Here is a 16,564-nt window from a genome sequence, read left to right on the forward strand (position 1 = left end):
AAAGTAAAGTCCGGGTAGGAAAATATTTGTCCACGAGCTTTCACGTCGAAAATGACCTCAAACAAGGAGATGCGTTGTCGCCATTATTATTTAACTTTGTTTTTGAATACGCTATAAGGAAAATCAAAGATAGCAACCAGGGCCTAGAGTTGAACGGTATTCACCAGGTTATGGCATATGATGATGATGTAAATTTAATAGGGGATGATAGGAGAATTGAAAGAAATGCCGAGATCATATTAAACGCTTGCAGGGACATTGGTTTAGAAGTAAATGCAGAGAAAAGTAAATACATGGAAGTGCGTCGGGACCGTAATACGGCAAATTATGGATGCGTTAAAATATTAAATAATACTTTTGATAGATTCAAATATCTAGGATCAATGTTAACATACGAAAATCATATTCACCAAGAAATTAAATGTCGGCTAAAAGCAGGGAATTCGTGTTACTATTCGGTTCAAAATCTCTTGTCGTCGCGAATTCTGTCGAGGAATTTGAAGCTTAAAATATACAAAACGATAATCATGCCTGTTGTTCTGTATGGTAGCAAAACATGGTCGCTTACTCTGAGGGAAGAACATAGACTGAAAGTATTTGAGAACAAAATCCTGAGACGGATATTCGGACCCAAGAGGAACGGGAATGGGGAGTGGTGGAAACTTCATAACGAGGAACTACATAATTTATACGGTTTACCCAACATTGTTAGGGTCGTCAAGTCTAGGAGGCTTAGATGGGCAGGTCATGTAGCTAGAATGAAAAAAAGTAGAAATGCTTTCAAATTCTTGACTGGAAGACCAATCGGAAAACGACCATTAGGAAGACCTAGGCGCAGATGGGAGGACAATATTAAGATGGATCTCGCAGTGATTGTATTACAAAGTGGAAACTGGATGCAGTTAGCTAAGGATAGAAATCAGTGGAGAGCTTTTGTGAACGCGGCATTGAACCTCCGGGTTCCATAGGCCATAGAGTTAGTTAGTTAGTTAGGTATGTACTTCAAGTATCTACACTTTTAGACATGGTGGACAAACACCGTGTACGTGAGTTTTCTTGCTGTTCTCCCGTTTCCTCCCACTTTCTTCATTCCACCATTTCATTCGTTTCTCATAATCCCCGTCTCCTTTATCCTAACCGGCATAATCGTGGGACGTAAAACTTAAAGATTTCATTTCATTTTTACACTTTTAGGCACTTGTTACACCTAATTGATATTTGCAACTATGTACCACAAATGTAGCATTTATATATGTGGCTCAGTTTCGCACTATAATCGTCATTTGTTTTTATGTCGTCACTTGGGACATATATCTGTCGTATTCTAGGTACGTTCTTTAGGTGTATACTGTTTCAGATACTCTAATAGCACAAGATGTGCTAGACATTCTACATTTAGGAGTTCTAAATTTATCTCCGACATTTGATGCATTTGTTGTTTCTTTTTTTGAGCGATTGTGTACTAGAAGCAACATACGCATCAACTTTATTAGATGGAAACTGTTGCCAATAATTTGAAAGTGAATATGGAAGAACCATGAAATAAAGTAAATAGACACTAGTCATTTCGTTTGACCTCAACAATTTCTCTCTCTAGAAGCGACATTGTCTTCATCGCCTCTGTTGTCATGTCGGTAGATCACGCGGCTAGAAATCCCAAGTTTGGTGGTTTCGCGCCCACCCTGGGGTACATATTCTTTTTTTTTACTTGTTTAAATTGTTTTTAGATTCACCTTAATGTAAACACATTACGCATATAAGCGATTTAACATATTTTGGAGGAGTAATTTTGTGGTTCATTGACGCTTACGGCATGGGGAACATAACTAGAACATACTAGGGACGTTCCCCAGGTACATGTCAGGCTTGTGCCTAGGGGCGGACAAAGACTGTAACTATCACTTGCCATCCATGTGATTTCTCTCTCAGAGGTACATAAGGCACATATTAGACACATTCTCATGTGCCTGAGGGAATATGATAGGCATATGCCTGCTATGTGATTGTGCTGTTAGGGAACTACGTAAATAATTAACTGTTCACATATGTATGAAAAATTCATCTTAATTTTTATTCATCAGTTATGCCATTTCTTTCTACTAAATTCATCTCCTAAATTTGATGCATTTGTTGCTTCTTTTTCTAAGCGATTGGCTACTAGAAGGACAGAAAGTGAGGAGAAAGCACTAGAAACCGTTGTATGTTACTGCGCATGTGCAAATGCAAACAGCTGACTGTCATTCGTGAGTCGCTGCAGATATCAATTATGTGTCATAAGTATCTGAAAAAGTGTGCACCTAAAGGAAGTAATTCGAACATGAAAGATATATGTCCCAAGTGACGAAATAAAACCAAAACTATCATGGCGCGAAACAGAGTGAGGTATATAAATGCTACATTTGTGGTACATGGTCACAAATATCAATTAGGTATAACAAGCACATAAAACTTTAGGTGGCTGAAGTACATACTTAGCACATGAATACCATATGTACTAAGTGCCGGGTACCTAAAAAGTAGCTGGGACATGTAAATGGCACGTGCCTAGCACATCTTGTGCTGTTAGGGCTATTAGGATGCCAAAATATAAAACAATCATCATAACGTTATCAATCAATTATTTTGATAAATTTAAACAATGCTGTAGTCACTATGTACGTTAATGTTATCAGATTTTAAGGTTTTTCCGTAAATTTCACGTTTTTAACATGTTTTACGTTATACATTTCTACTTTCTCAGTGAAGCTATTTATTCAGCTTTTTCTAAAAATTCGTAAATGAAGGAAATGATTGATCTAATCCCTTTAAAATTAATTTCTTTTTTATGAATTAGTGCGAAAAATATTAGAGAAACTGATTTGTCACAAACTTAACAACAAACCGAAAGAAGTAACTTAATTTTCAGAGAAAACTGCAACAGATTGCGTTTGTATATCCTATCTAACTAGCACCAAACCTTACGTTTAAGCATAATTTATTTTTTTAGCATCTTAGCCTTCGTCTGTGAACAACGTCTCGATCATATCGAAGTATCGATTGATAGTGCTGTACTGATGTCAGGACCAGAAGCTACTGTGAACTAATAAAAGCAGAACTTCAAGTGCTTATAAATTTCAACATGTTCCGCAAGAATTTTTTGAACGTATATAAAAAAGAATATGGTTTTTTTTAGAGACTCATTCTTCATTAAAATACAATTAAAAGTCAACGAAGGTTTGTGAAATATACGAGATTTGTTTTTTAAAAGTAAGAACTGTTTCGAGAGTCGGCCGCTGCAGTGCTGCGATCGGGATCTTGCACATGCGTTTGTGCACCTACGTATATCTATTGGCAAGCTACATACGCATTATGGAAACTTTAGGCCGGGTTGAAGCTTCTTCGTGGACATAAAATGCCTCTGCCGATTGAGAGTCCCAGCGACTATGAAATATGTGCTGTAATTCGTTCTCTTAGTGTTAAAGGCACAAAAGCGGCTGAAATTCATTGCAAATGTGCTGTAATTCGTTTTCTTGGTGTTAAAGGCGTGAAAGCGGCTGGAATTCATCGCCAATGTGCTGTAATTCGTTTTCTTAGTGTTAAAGGTGTGAAAATGGCTGAAATTCATCGCCAAGTCTTCAGTGATGACAGGAGGTCGCCAACTTAATTTCTCATCATGAATATTCGTGCGGCCATCTTTAAACCCTAACAGCACAATTACATAGCAGGTATATGCCTATCATGTTTCCTCAGGTACATGGGAATGTGTCCAGTATTTGCTTTATGTACCTCTGTGAGATAAATTACATAGATGGCAAGTGATAGTTACAGTCTATGTCCACCCCTATGCACATGCCTGACATGTACCTGGGGAACGTGCCAAGAATGTTCTAGGTATGTTCCCCATTCCGTAAGCGTCAATGAACCACAAAATTACTCCTCCAAAATATGTTAAATCGCCTATATGCGTAATGTGTTTACATTAAGGTGAATCTAAACAAGTAAAATAAATGCAGAGCTACCCTAGGGTAGGCGCGAACCACCAACCTTTGGATTACTAGCCGTGCGCTATTCCGACTTAGCCAAGGAGGCGATGAAGAGAACGTAGGTCGTAGAGGGATGGAATCATTCTTCAGTCGCATACATTCGACGATAACCGTTTGGAATCAGATAAAATCTGCTGGCCATGTAATTTTATAACAAAATGACGAGTGTCCATTTACATTTACTTTATTTCATTGTTCTTCCATATTCACTTTCAAATTATTGGCGACAGTTGATGCGTTTGTTGCTTCAATCGCTTAGAATAAGAGGCAACAAATGCATCAAATGTGGAAGATGAATTTTGAACACCTAGATGTAGCATGCCTAGCATACCTTGTGCTGTTAGGGTATCTGAAACAATATGTACCTAAAGAACGTACCTAGAACATGACAAATGTATGTCCCAAGTGACTACATAAAAACAAATGGCTGTTAGAGTGCGAAACTGAGCCAGGTATATAAATGATATATTTGTGGTACATAGTTGCAAATATCCATTAGGTGTAACAAGCACCTAAAACTGTAGGTAGCTAAAGTATATACTTAGCACCTGAATGTCATATGTGCCAAGTGACAGGTACCTAAAAGTAGCTGGGACACCTAAATGGCACATGCCTGACACACCTTGTGCTGTTAGGGTTTAAAGTCTCTAACCCATTCTTGTACGGTAATATCGCTCATAAAGTTTTCTCCATATACTTCACTAATATGCCGATGAATTTCAGCCGCTTTCCCGCCTCTAGCACTAACACGGGAAGGTCCCACACGTTGTCGCTCAAATCTGATTGCCACATAGCACATCTGATCATGAGAATGAAAATGAGCAAAATTTAAGGTGCTATGAGCCAGAAAGATAGGAGCTACGAGGCTTCAAAATTTGAATATCCAAAACATTATATCATGGAATTATGTAAGTTTAAAGTAAATATCTTGAAAACCGTTAAAGCAATCAAAACAAAAGTTGTACAATATAATGAGAACAAAATGTCCTATCGAAAACCACAAACAGTGTTGCCATAGGTGAAGCAGCACAACAACATTATTATTATTTAATTTTAATAACAGTATGTTAAAACTATTTAGTTTATTACAAAATAAATACAACTGTTATTCAAAACATAGTTCACAGGATTCCAAGACAACATGATACCTAATGAAATGCAGTTAAGTTCGTTCCTCTAGTCGTTGAATTAACTTAGATTTTGGGGGGAAATTTTGTTCTGGCAACAATGTAATTTCTATTGATGGCAACAGTGAAAATTCTTGAAGTTCATATTTTCTGTTGTAGAATAACATTATCTATGAGTGTGGTAAGCCACATTTCATTATCTGCTTTCACTTATGAATAAACAAGCAAAAGAAAATGGTAAATTTTGCATTATTTTTAGTATGTCAGGCTCTTTAAGCGCTTTATTCCAAGATGGACCATGTGTGTCAACTGAATAATATTGATAAATATGACGAACAGTCAGTACACTGTTAAACGTTTCCATCTCCTTTGAAAAAAAAAATATTAACAAACTTGTATTTTAACATGTCGACCAGAAACATCATATTCATTTCCTTAATTCTTTGATTTATACGCGGAATAATTTTTGTTTCCTTGGAAATGAACTGAAATTTTTAATGATATAATAGTACTGATTTCCGCTTTGAGTCTAGCTGCTTTTTCAAAACTAAATTGCATTATTTATAGATTTAATTTTATTTAAATAAATTTGATTATTCAACATTAAAATTTGTATATTTTGAGAAAGAGAGAGTAATGCAATCCCCCATTTTTATTTTTGAACATCAATTGCTACTTACACAAATCCATTAAAAGTAATTTTCCAACAAAACAATTCTTTCCTAATTTCTATAATGTTTGAACAGTAATTTCACTTACATTATATTTGTTTTCGGGTTATTACATCAGAAATATGAAAATATGCTGATTTTGTAAATAGTCTGATAAAAATGGACCCTCCCCCTGCCGCTGGTTTCCTCTGTTATTGGGATAGATTTTTGTGGCATACAAAGCATCTGACTGACACTTTTCGTCTTAGTGATGTTAAATGTATCTTTCCTAAAAGTTCAGCCAAATCACAGTGATTCACAGAACGACCAGTCTCAGGTAAAAATGAATTGAAATTAAATCTTTCCAGTTTAACGTCCCACGATTACGTTCTTTAGGCTAAGGGAGACAGTTGGTTATGACAAATGAATGATGCTGGAAGGATTGCTGGAATGCGAATGTGGGAGGAAACTAGGATACCCCGAGAAAACTCACTGACACGAAGTCCACCAACAACTTATTTGTCCGGTGACCGAACCAGGTACAACGATATTGTCTATCTTCGTAAATACTTTCTGAGTACTGTTTATAGTTAAGGGCAAAAGTGTTATTTTGAAGGCACAAGCACTTAAGAAGAAGAAGAAGTAGAAAAATATAAAGATATAATTTAAATATTTGTATCTTATTACAATATTTGTTAATTTGGTTGTTATGATGACTTGTTTATTTTTTCTGATGTTGTTGCTATGGCAATGTAGAAAGATAGAAAGAACGAAGTGCCATATTGTAAAAATGAAAATGAAATGAAATCTTTGAGTTTTACGTCCCACGGTTATGCCGGTTAGGCTAAAGGAGACGGTGATAATGAGTAATGAATGAAATGGTGGAATGAAGTAAGTGGGAGGAAACGGGAGAACCCCGAGAAAACCCACGCACACGGTGTTTGTCCACCACAAAGTTCACTTGGCGGGGGCTGGGATCCAACCCGGGACCCCTAGCACCAGAGATGAACGCTCTACCACTGAGCCACCTCGGCCCCCGAAGTGCCATATTGTGTTGATTGATTGTATGATATATTGTAATGTAACAATACGATATATTTTGAAAGTGAAAATATATGTTTTAAAGTGAAGATCTGTGTTGTGCAATCCAGAATAATTTCGTAATTCGTATAAATATACATTAGTAACCCGGGAAAATAACGTAACGAAAAATAATTAACGTTACACAGGGACCTCACATACTAGAAATAAGCGCTCTACCATGATTCACTGTGCCCTCTGCAGGGTCTCAGATAAAGTTTGACTTATTTTTTTATAGTAACGTTTCATACTTCCAACGAACGTCTTGTCCTAAGGCTTTAACAATACTGTATTAACTTCAAAATGAAAATGAAGTAAAATATTTCCGTTTAACGTCCCACGATTATGTCCTTTAGGCTAAGGGAGACGGATGATTATGGCAAGTGAATGATCATGAAAGAATTGGTGGAATGAAAAAGTGGAAGGAAACGGAGTACTCCGAGAAAACTAACGAACCAGATGTGGTCCACCACAAACTTACTTGGCCAGAGATCGAAGCACAGACCCCATGTAAGGTAAGCACTGTACCATTGAGTCACTGTGCCATCCAGTGGCGTATTTAGGGGGGCTTAAGCCCCCTCACCCGAAATCTTACTTACTATAGCCAAGTATATGAAATATCTTGCAGAATTTTCATATTTTTAGGCAAAGCCCTCCGAAACAAAATCGTAAATACGCCACTGGTGCCATCAGTATGGTCTGAGATAAAAATCTGACTTATTCTTCCTATTAACGTTCCAAATAGCTCTAACAAACGTCTTGCCCAAAGACTTTAACAATACTGCACTAACTTGAGAAATGACTTCATACACATATATACGTTTGTGTAGCTAAGGCCTATATTTAAAATTAGCTTTATAAATATTTTAAGTTATGACAACCATGCAGGGGACTATCTTTAACCACTTTGCAGTGGATCCACCATGATCTACATATTTTTACTAGATAATTGGTTTGAAATTCGATGTACGAGTTCAATTCAAGTTATAACACCTGCTAATTTTTTTCTCACTAATTAGTCACACGAAAACTATGAAACTTGTGTCATTTCTCGACATAATATCCCTGCATCCGTACACATTTTTCACAAGGTCGACGCAATGATTCCATGGCCGCAGTGAGCTCTTTTTTACGGAAAATCGCTGATGCAATGGTGATATGGCTAGTGAATGTAGGACCACGGAGACTTCTTTAATAGTTCGAAATAGCCAAAACTCGTGTCAACTTTACTTGACAACATACCACGCGCACAGCCTTATGGTCGTCTGTCAACATTCGTGGCACCCATCTGGAGGACACTTTTGGCATTTCCGATCTTTATGCAGGATTATGTGTACAGATCCCTTGGAAATGTCAACTTTGGAGACGATTTGTTCCACACTCATTCATTGATCCTCCAAAACAATTTTCTCCACTCGTTCGATCATGTCGTCAGATCGGCTTGACCGAGGCCGAGGTTGTCTTGGTCTGTTGTTACACGATGGTTCTGCCTTCTTTGAATTGTGGCACCCCCGAACGCATATTAGACACAGCCATGACATTATCATCACTGTCTCCCTCAACTGACAATGAATTTCATGCGCTGTTACACCACGTAAATGGAGAAAACGAATGATTCCATACTGTTCTTGTAGAGTATCGTAAATATCAAAAACAGTCATCACTCCTTGCGCTGCCGCTAGAATTCTGTGTGCCGTATAGTGTTGCCATCTCTGTCACGCATTGTCAACGAGTGCTCGTGTATTTTAAAATTAACAAGACATTTATATCTGTTACCAGTCGTAAAAGAATAGAAATGGAGGTGTTATAACTTGAATACACCTAGTAAGGGCACATAATATAACGTACAACAATATTTTCTTCATAACACAATATTGTGTATATATATTCCTACATAAGTTGAATATAGAAAAAAACGTAAATAAACATGAATTCGGAACATTTCCTAATCTTCTACAGCTATAAATTTACTTATCCTGACTTACATTCAGTTATTTCCTCACTGAAATTTCTCATTTATGCTTGCGCACGCAACTTGCATCTTCATGTAGTGTTGCTAACTCACTACAATAAAATCCTCCACGGGGTTCACTTTGCCAACAGGGGCTACATTACCCGAACTTCCTCTATATGTGAACATTTATGTTTCTATAAGTAACAAACATTCCAGTTCAATTAGAAGAAAACAAAGGGCTAAACAATCAAAGATAGTGGAGGTGTACAACAGCGTTAAGAGACCATGGTTAAGTTATGTAACCTGTAACCAGGGGGAGGGGGACGTAGGGGAGGTCCAAAGTCCAAGATTGTCCAAAAACATAAGAGCTTTATATTTTTATTAGTATACAATTTTCAAATAGTATGTGTTTCTGAAACTTAGGGTCAACAAATGTCCCTCTCTGCCCTCTCAAATGACGCCCCTGTGTGTAACTAATCTAAGGTAATAAAAACAAATAATAGAGAACGAGCAATGAGAATCAATTAGCAGAAAGTTACCAGCTCTGATGACGTCTACGCCAGCGGGGTACCAACGCTCCCCCTGTCGTAAGATTAGAAAAATTGTGTTGTTCGGGAGAGTTCGGAAGTACTCGCCGTCCTCGATCTGGGTACCGTCACACTCTAAAACAATGCGGACAGGTTCCGCTGCTCCGATGCTCAACTTTTCCTTTCCTGAAAAAAAAATAAAAGAAGCATTTGTTAATTTGTAAGTTATACAAATTTGAGGCTTTGATCAGTTTTCTAACCAATGGTTTTGAATCTTACTTGATAAATTAAAAGACAATACAAAATTTCATAAACATAAATTGGGCTAAATAAGTGTCTACAAATGTCATTACATAAATTAATAAGGGTATCTGTGTTGTTTAATTGTAGATGAGAAATTTCAGTGTGCAATTTTTGGACCTCAAAATTGTCAAGCGTTCAAAATTCTGCACAAAATTAAAGATCTTAAAAATGACAAGTATCTATATATTAATAGCGGTGTCTGTGAACAAAAGATTTCAGATCCAAATTGAAAGTGACTATGTTTGTGACTCTTAATCTCTTGAACCACCCGACCGACCTCGATCAATTTTTTTTACGTAGATGCTATTCTAGCCTGGGAGTGTTTTGAGCTATTCACTTTGACGGTAGAACTTAGGGGAGGGGAATTACAAAAGTAAATAAATAAATAAAAAAATAAAACTTAATAACTCTTGAACCAAACTACCAATCTCGATCAAATTTTCAGCATAGATGACGTTCGTGCCTGGGATGGATATTACCATTTCACTTTGACGGAATAAGGTAGGAGACGGGGAGGATCGGGATACAAACAAAAATTAATAAATATAAAAATAAAAGTGATCATGTTGGTGGGTTAGTGAATCTTGAACTACCCGATCGATCTCAATCAAATTTTCAACATAGATGAAGTTCGAACCTGGGAAGTTTTTTTATTTTTTCGTTTTGATGGTAGGTTAGGGGAGGGGAGGAGGGTAAATATATGGAAACGAATAAACCTTAATAACTCTTGAACCACCCGACCGATCTCGATCAAATTTTCAACATAGATAAGGTTCGTACCTGGAATGCTTTCGTCATTTTACTTTGATGACATAGTGTAGGGGAGGGGAAGGGAGAACATATATGTAAAAAAATAGAAGTAACTGTGTTTTTGACTTCATCACGCTTAAACCACCGAACTAATCTTAATCAAATTATCAACATAGATGAGCTTCGGACCTAGGGTGGTTTTTGTCATATCTCTTTGACGATAGAACTTAGGGTGAGAGGAGGGGAGGGGACATATATATATATATATATATATATATATATATATATATATATATATATATATATATATATATATATATATATATATATATAACTTAATAACTCTTGAACCACCCGACCGATCTCGATCAAATTTTTAACATAGATGACGTTCGAGCCTGAATATTTTAAAAAAATATTTTCATTTTGACGGTAAAACCTAGGGGAGGGGGAGGAATAGGGAGATTAATATATAAAAATAAATAGAACTTCTCTTGAACCACCCAACCGATTTCTATCAAATTTTCAATCGGGGTGCGTCTTAGATTCGAGGACGTCTTAAATTCGAGTAATTATCGAGAAATTCTTAATTAAAGATATTAGTAACGTGTTATTAAAACTACTTTGCTAGCCATAATTATTTTTAATTTTCTATAATATTCAATCATTCAGAAAACAATAGTGTCTTACCACTACAGTAACAAACACCAGGAACGACTGCGCCACAACAAGTTATGCAATGAAGGAAAAATGCCAGTTCCGAAATGGAGAAAATAATGAAAATAATTAAAGCAATGAAAATAAAGAAAATAATGAAAATAAAGAAAATAATGAAATTAAAGAAAATAATGAAAATAATGAAAATAAACAAAACCCGGTCCGAATAAAATGATAATTATTTCAAACACTCATTGTAAAATATTCAAAGGCCCCCTTACTTTCGTCATTTTATGAGTAAGAAAAATGGGAAATTAGAATCTTAGGCTATATAAATGAGCCCTGTTTGTCTTTTAGAAGAGCAATTTTCGAAATCTCTGGGTTGTGTGTGCAATTATTTTTTTAAAAGTGCAATTTTATTTCCATTCAAAGATGGTTGGCCTGCAGAAGGTAACGCCTCCTCTTGGGCCATCAGTATTCATTTATTTGCAGGTTTATTGACAAATAGGTAACAGGATTTATTTATTTATTTATTGATGTGTTTAACAATAATAACAATAATAGGTATAACAAAATTAAAGTCAAATTCTAAAACTGTGCATTGAAGTGCTGAAAAGTTTTTTTGTTTTTTTGTTTTTTACTTTATGGTACTAATTTAGAGAAGAAATCCGTGAGGGTAGTGAATTTGCTGACCAAATCTGGGGCAGTTTTCACCTTCGGCATGTAGGTGTGCAGCATATGTACTATGTTGTTCAGCTTTAAATCCTTCAGAAGTTGAAGACGTTCTTTAGTAGCTTGGATGAAGTCTCCAGAGCATGAATTATCGTCAGATGACGTCTTCAGTGTTGAAGCTGGGATAGTATATGATATTGTACACAGCAAAAAATGAGGTGTTGAAACAACACAAAATAACTACCACTTTAGCGTGTTACTTGTGTGTCAATTCAACACCAAGCTTTCGTTCGTTCGTTCGTTCATAGCTAGTCATAATGACTAGCACCCTTTTAGAGGGTTACGCCCTCTCTTAGGGAAGATCACCAAGCATATCGCCTTCAGAGCATATCAGAAATAACTCGTTACTGGCTGTGAGTATTTGCATTGTTTTTTTATTGTTTGGTATGAGTAAAGCTTTGCGAAATATATTTCGCATTTGCGGCAAGTAACTAATAACATTCTATGTTTTCTGTAATCGGTCTCAATAATATTGTTGTAAACCTGTGAATCGTCTGACAACAGTTACACAGATAGCAGTGCTTCCATCTATTTCCTTTATCTGTTATTCTTGTGTCTTAGCATGTATGAACAGAAGATAGCAGAACTGCTGCATATGTAACTGTTGTCAGACGATTCACAGGTTTACAACAATAATAGTGTTACCGATTACAGAAAACATAGAACATTATTCGTTTCTTGGCAGAAGTGCCAAAGATATTTCGCAGAGCTTTGCTCATATTAAACGATTAATACCAATGCAAATTCCCTCATGTAGTAACGAGTTACTTCTGATATACTTGGAAGGCGATGTGCTTGGTGCTGAATTAACACATAAGTAACACGCTAAAGTGGTAGTCATTTTGTGTTGTTTCAACACCTCATTTTTTATAGTGTAGGCACAGGTCTTGAAGTGGATGTAGCAGTGGTGTCTTGAAGAGGTGCTGAACGTGAGATTGTGCTTGCTTGTGTTGTTTTCCTTTCTGCTTGAAGAATATGTTGTATTCGTGGACATCTGGAATAATTACCAGGGTGAGCACCTTTACAGTTGACACATTTCGCTGGTGTGCCTCTGGTCTTCATGGTGTTGTTTTCCTTTTTGCTTGAAGAATATGTTGTATTCGTGGACAGCTGGAATAATTACCAGGATGAGCACCTTTACAGTTGACACATTTCGCTGGTGTGTCTCTAGTCTTCATGGTGTTGTTTTCCTTTCTGCTTGAAGAATATGTTGTATTCGTGGACAGCTGGAATAATTACCAGGATGAGCACCTTTACAGTTGGCACATTTCGCTAGTGTATCTCTGGTCTTCATTTCGCATTAGTACGTCCAATGGAGCCGGTACACTTAACGCATCGTGCCAGAGTTTGGCAAGCTGCTTGCGAATGTCCAAATCTTTGGCATTTGAAGCATTGCAAGTAATGTTTCTTTTGAATTAGCTTTGTAATGAAAACTTTATATATATATATATATATATATATATATATATATATATATATATATATATATATATATATATATATATATATATATATATATATATATATATATATATATATATATAAAGTATCATCTCCTTAAAATGAAGGTCTGACATATTTTATTTTTGCATGAATTTTGAAGCACTTCTCTCACTGTGAGGCACATTTTAATATTTTATAAATAACCTACGGTTCTTCTACAGTTACGTACAAGTGTACCAAGCTTACAGAGCAGGTTTCAATATAAGATCATCCAAACTTGTAAGAGATATTGCAGAAGAGATTTTTCCGAAATGTGAAGAATCTAAATTAAATTAGATGAATTGATGTGCTAGAAAAAACTATGCACATTTGAGAGAGAGTCTGACGTAAAGTTGAAATTTGACAAAAATGTCAATCGAGAAAGAAAAGACGTGATAGTTATTACTTCTCATCTCATAATCAATCAGATTTCTTGTCACTTAAGGAAAAAAATCATCAATATCTATTCTGTCAAAGAATTCAATATAATTAAAATGAACCACGTAAAATGTGAAATTAAAAATAGATTAGTGTTTTCGAACTGCGAGAAGTCTAATTCGACGAGGGTGATTCAGAAAACAATGCCTCTAAGCCAACTACTTGGCCAATAGTGTTGCACACATCCTGAACTGTTTGTCGTTAATGCACTGATGTTTAAAAGTTATAGAATATCACTTGTTTCACCTTTCTATCTCTTCTTATTCCAGAGTAATCCATGGCACCCAATAGTGACGATACAACGAAAATGTATATTTCGTATGTACTTGTAAGTATCGTTTCTATTTACTGGCAAATGTGCTATTTAAAAGGCACAAGCTATTAAGAAGAAGAAGAAGAAGAAAGTATATAAAGAAATAATTTAAATATTTTGTATTATATCGAGATTTTCTTGTTTTCGTTGCTATGACAACTTGTTAATCTGGTTGATATGTTAATGTAGAAATATATAGAACGAAGAACCACATTGTTAGAATTGAGTGTATATTATTTCAAATGAGGCAAATACGGTATATGTTGAAAAATATACATATCCAAAAATGCAAAACTGTGGTGTAAACTATTGTAATCTTGTGGACTTTATAAATATTCAAACTATATTTGAATCAAAGAATGTAACGAAAGTAAATAACGTTACAACGACCTGTTGAAACAACGGGCTATCATTGAATTTCTGACTGCGAAAGGTTGTGTGTCGAGGAATATTCATCGCCGGCGACGTGTCATGGGTACACCATTACGACTCGGAAACGAAATGTCAGCCGACGGAGTAACGCCCAACGTCCTCTTCTTCGCCAAAAAAATTCAAAGTTGTCCCATCTACTGGCAAAGTATTGATTATATTCTGACTCATCCTGCCTATAGTCCATATCTCGCCCCGGGCGATTTATGGCTCTTCCCCAAACTTAAGGATCACCTTAAGAGTCTTCATCCCGGCGAAATTAAAATACCGCTAATTTTACAGTAATTATGTGATATCTTCAAATAGATAAAAGATAATTGAAATATGGAAGAAGAATGCCCTAGACAAAATTATTTTGCATGAGGTACCGTTACCACAAGTCACCTAGTAGCTTTCCGTTTCCGTTTTTAGAAACCGGAAAATAAATGCCGATTTTCAAAATGGCTCGAAATCGAAAGCAGATAAATGAGTCGTGATAACGGTATCTCATGTAAAATAATATTGTCTAGGGCGCTCTTGTTCCACATTTCGATTATCTTTTATCTATTTGAAGATATCAAATAATTACTGTAAAATTAGCGGTATTTTAATTTCGTCGGGATGAAGACTCTTAAGGGCCAACGCAATAGTTGTAACGCGGAGGTGGAAGCAGCATTTCGGTAATTCTTCGCAGACGAAATGAATAACCTTGTTTCGAGTTGGCGCAAGTAACGGCGTCTATGTTGAAAAATGATTACCATCTGTAGCTGACATTGCAAATTTTTCCACTGACACGGGTATCGGTCTGCCGTGTCGTGACAAAACGCTGTAACTTTGGCGAAGAAGTTTTGCGAAAATGAGCCTTAAAGTTTTCATCCGAAAATGTGATCTGTATCTTGTAGAACAGTGTAACTAGGCAATAATGGTCAACCAATCAATTTTCACCAAAATTAATCACACAAGATGCATTTACGTAACGTTACATGTAACCACGTGTTTCCAAAGTCAAGATACACTGGTTCTACACGATACAGATCACATTTTCGGATGAAAACTTTACGGCTCATTTTCGCAAAACTTCTTCGCCAAAGTTACAGCGTTTTGTCACGACACGGCAGCGGTGCTATCTGCCATACATAAATAAATGTATCACTTTAGAGTCATTACTTACTGAACCACCCTCGTATGTACAGCTGAATATTACATCAATGAAAACACTTACTATAAAAAGTAGCACTTTTCGTGATAATAATAATAATAATAATAATAATAATAATAATAATAATAATAATAATAATAATAATAATAATAATAATAATAATAATAATAATAATATTTCTAGCGCTAGGAACAGTAACTTGAACAAGATTCCAGCTTTATGTTTCATATAAAAGTAGGATGAACAGATGTTTCCTTTTCATCATTGTACTACTCGAATGTTAAAATTGCTAGTTATAACAAATCTTACATGGGTATCTATTAAAATTAGGAAAAATATTTTCAATATAATTTTAAAATAATAATGATGATAATCAGAAAACTCCGAGGTTAACTTCAGGAAGTACATTGTTAAAAGAAATAATTTAACCCATTTAAGCCCCCGGATTGAAATCGACCCACTTACGTATTTTGTTATTGCTAAAGCTTACATATTTGCCCTCTAGGGTCGTTTTCGATCCAGTATCATAATTAGCCAACGGGAGATCAGCAAAAAGAAATGACATTAAATTCACCAAGAATAATAGGTCGAAAATTATCTACTTTCAAACAAAAATCAAAATTCAAAACAAAAATGATAACGGCATATATGGACTTAAAAAAAGCTTATGTAAAAGAATTATTTTGTGAAGGAAAAGTTGTGAAAGCAGACTATTTAGAAAGCCAAAAGCAGGAAAACGAACGTATCTGTTTTAAGATAAGTAACATGAATAAAACAATTTCTACCATAGCATTTTATAGTAAGTTAAGGTGTAATCAAGCACTGAAAATTACACATACTAGGGTAGACTAAATAATGAGAGTCAATAACACAAAAATAAATTTATTGGACAATTGGATAATGAAGAAATCTTCTTTACCGAAACTCCTTTAGACAGGGTGTTTCAAAACAACACCGACAAC

The 16,564-nt window shown here is 35.6% G+C and overlaps 1 protein-coding gene across 2 annotated transcripts in view; it reads right to left on the minus strand.

The window, feature by feature from the left end:
• Positions 1–16,564, minus strand: part of Drep2 (DNA fragmentation factor-related protein 2) — a 251,070-nt gene that overhangs the window by 12,188 nt on the left and 222,318 nt on the right. For both annotated transcript variants that reach the window (XM_081740609.1, XM_081740608.1), the window contains exon 3: positions 9,373–9,546. In XM_081740609.1, coding sequence (XP_081596735.1) covers positions 9,373–9,546 — 174 coding nt within the window. The remainder of the gene's footprint in view (positions 1–9,372; positions 9,547–16,564) is intronic.

This window comes from Thermobia domestica, chromosome 15 (assembly GCF_964235325.1).
Source record: "Thermobia domestica chromosome 15, izTheDome1.hap1.1, whole genome shotgun sequence".
In the NCBI taxonomy this organism is placed as follows: domain Eukaryota; kingdom Metazoa; phylum Arthropoda; class Insecta; order Zygentoma; family Lepismatidae; genus Thermobia; species Thermobia domestica.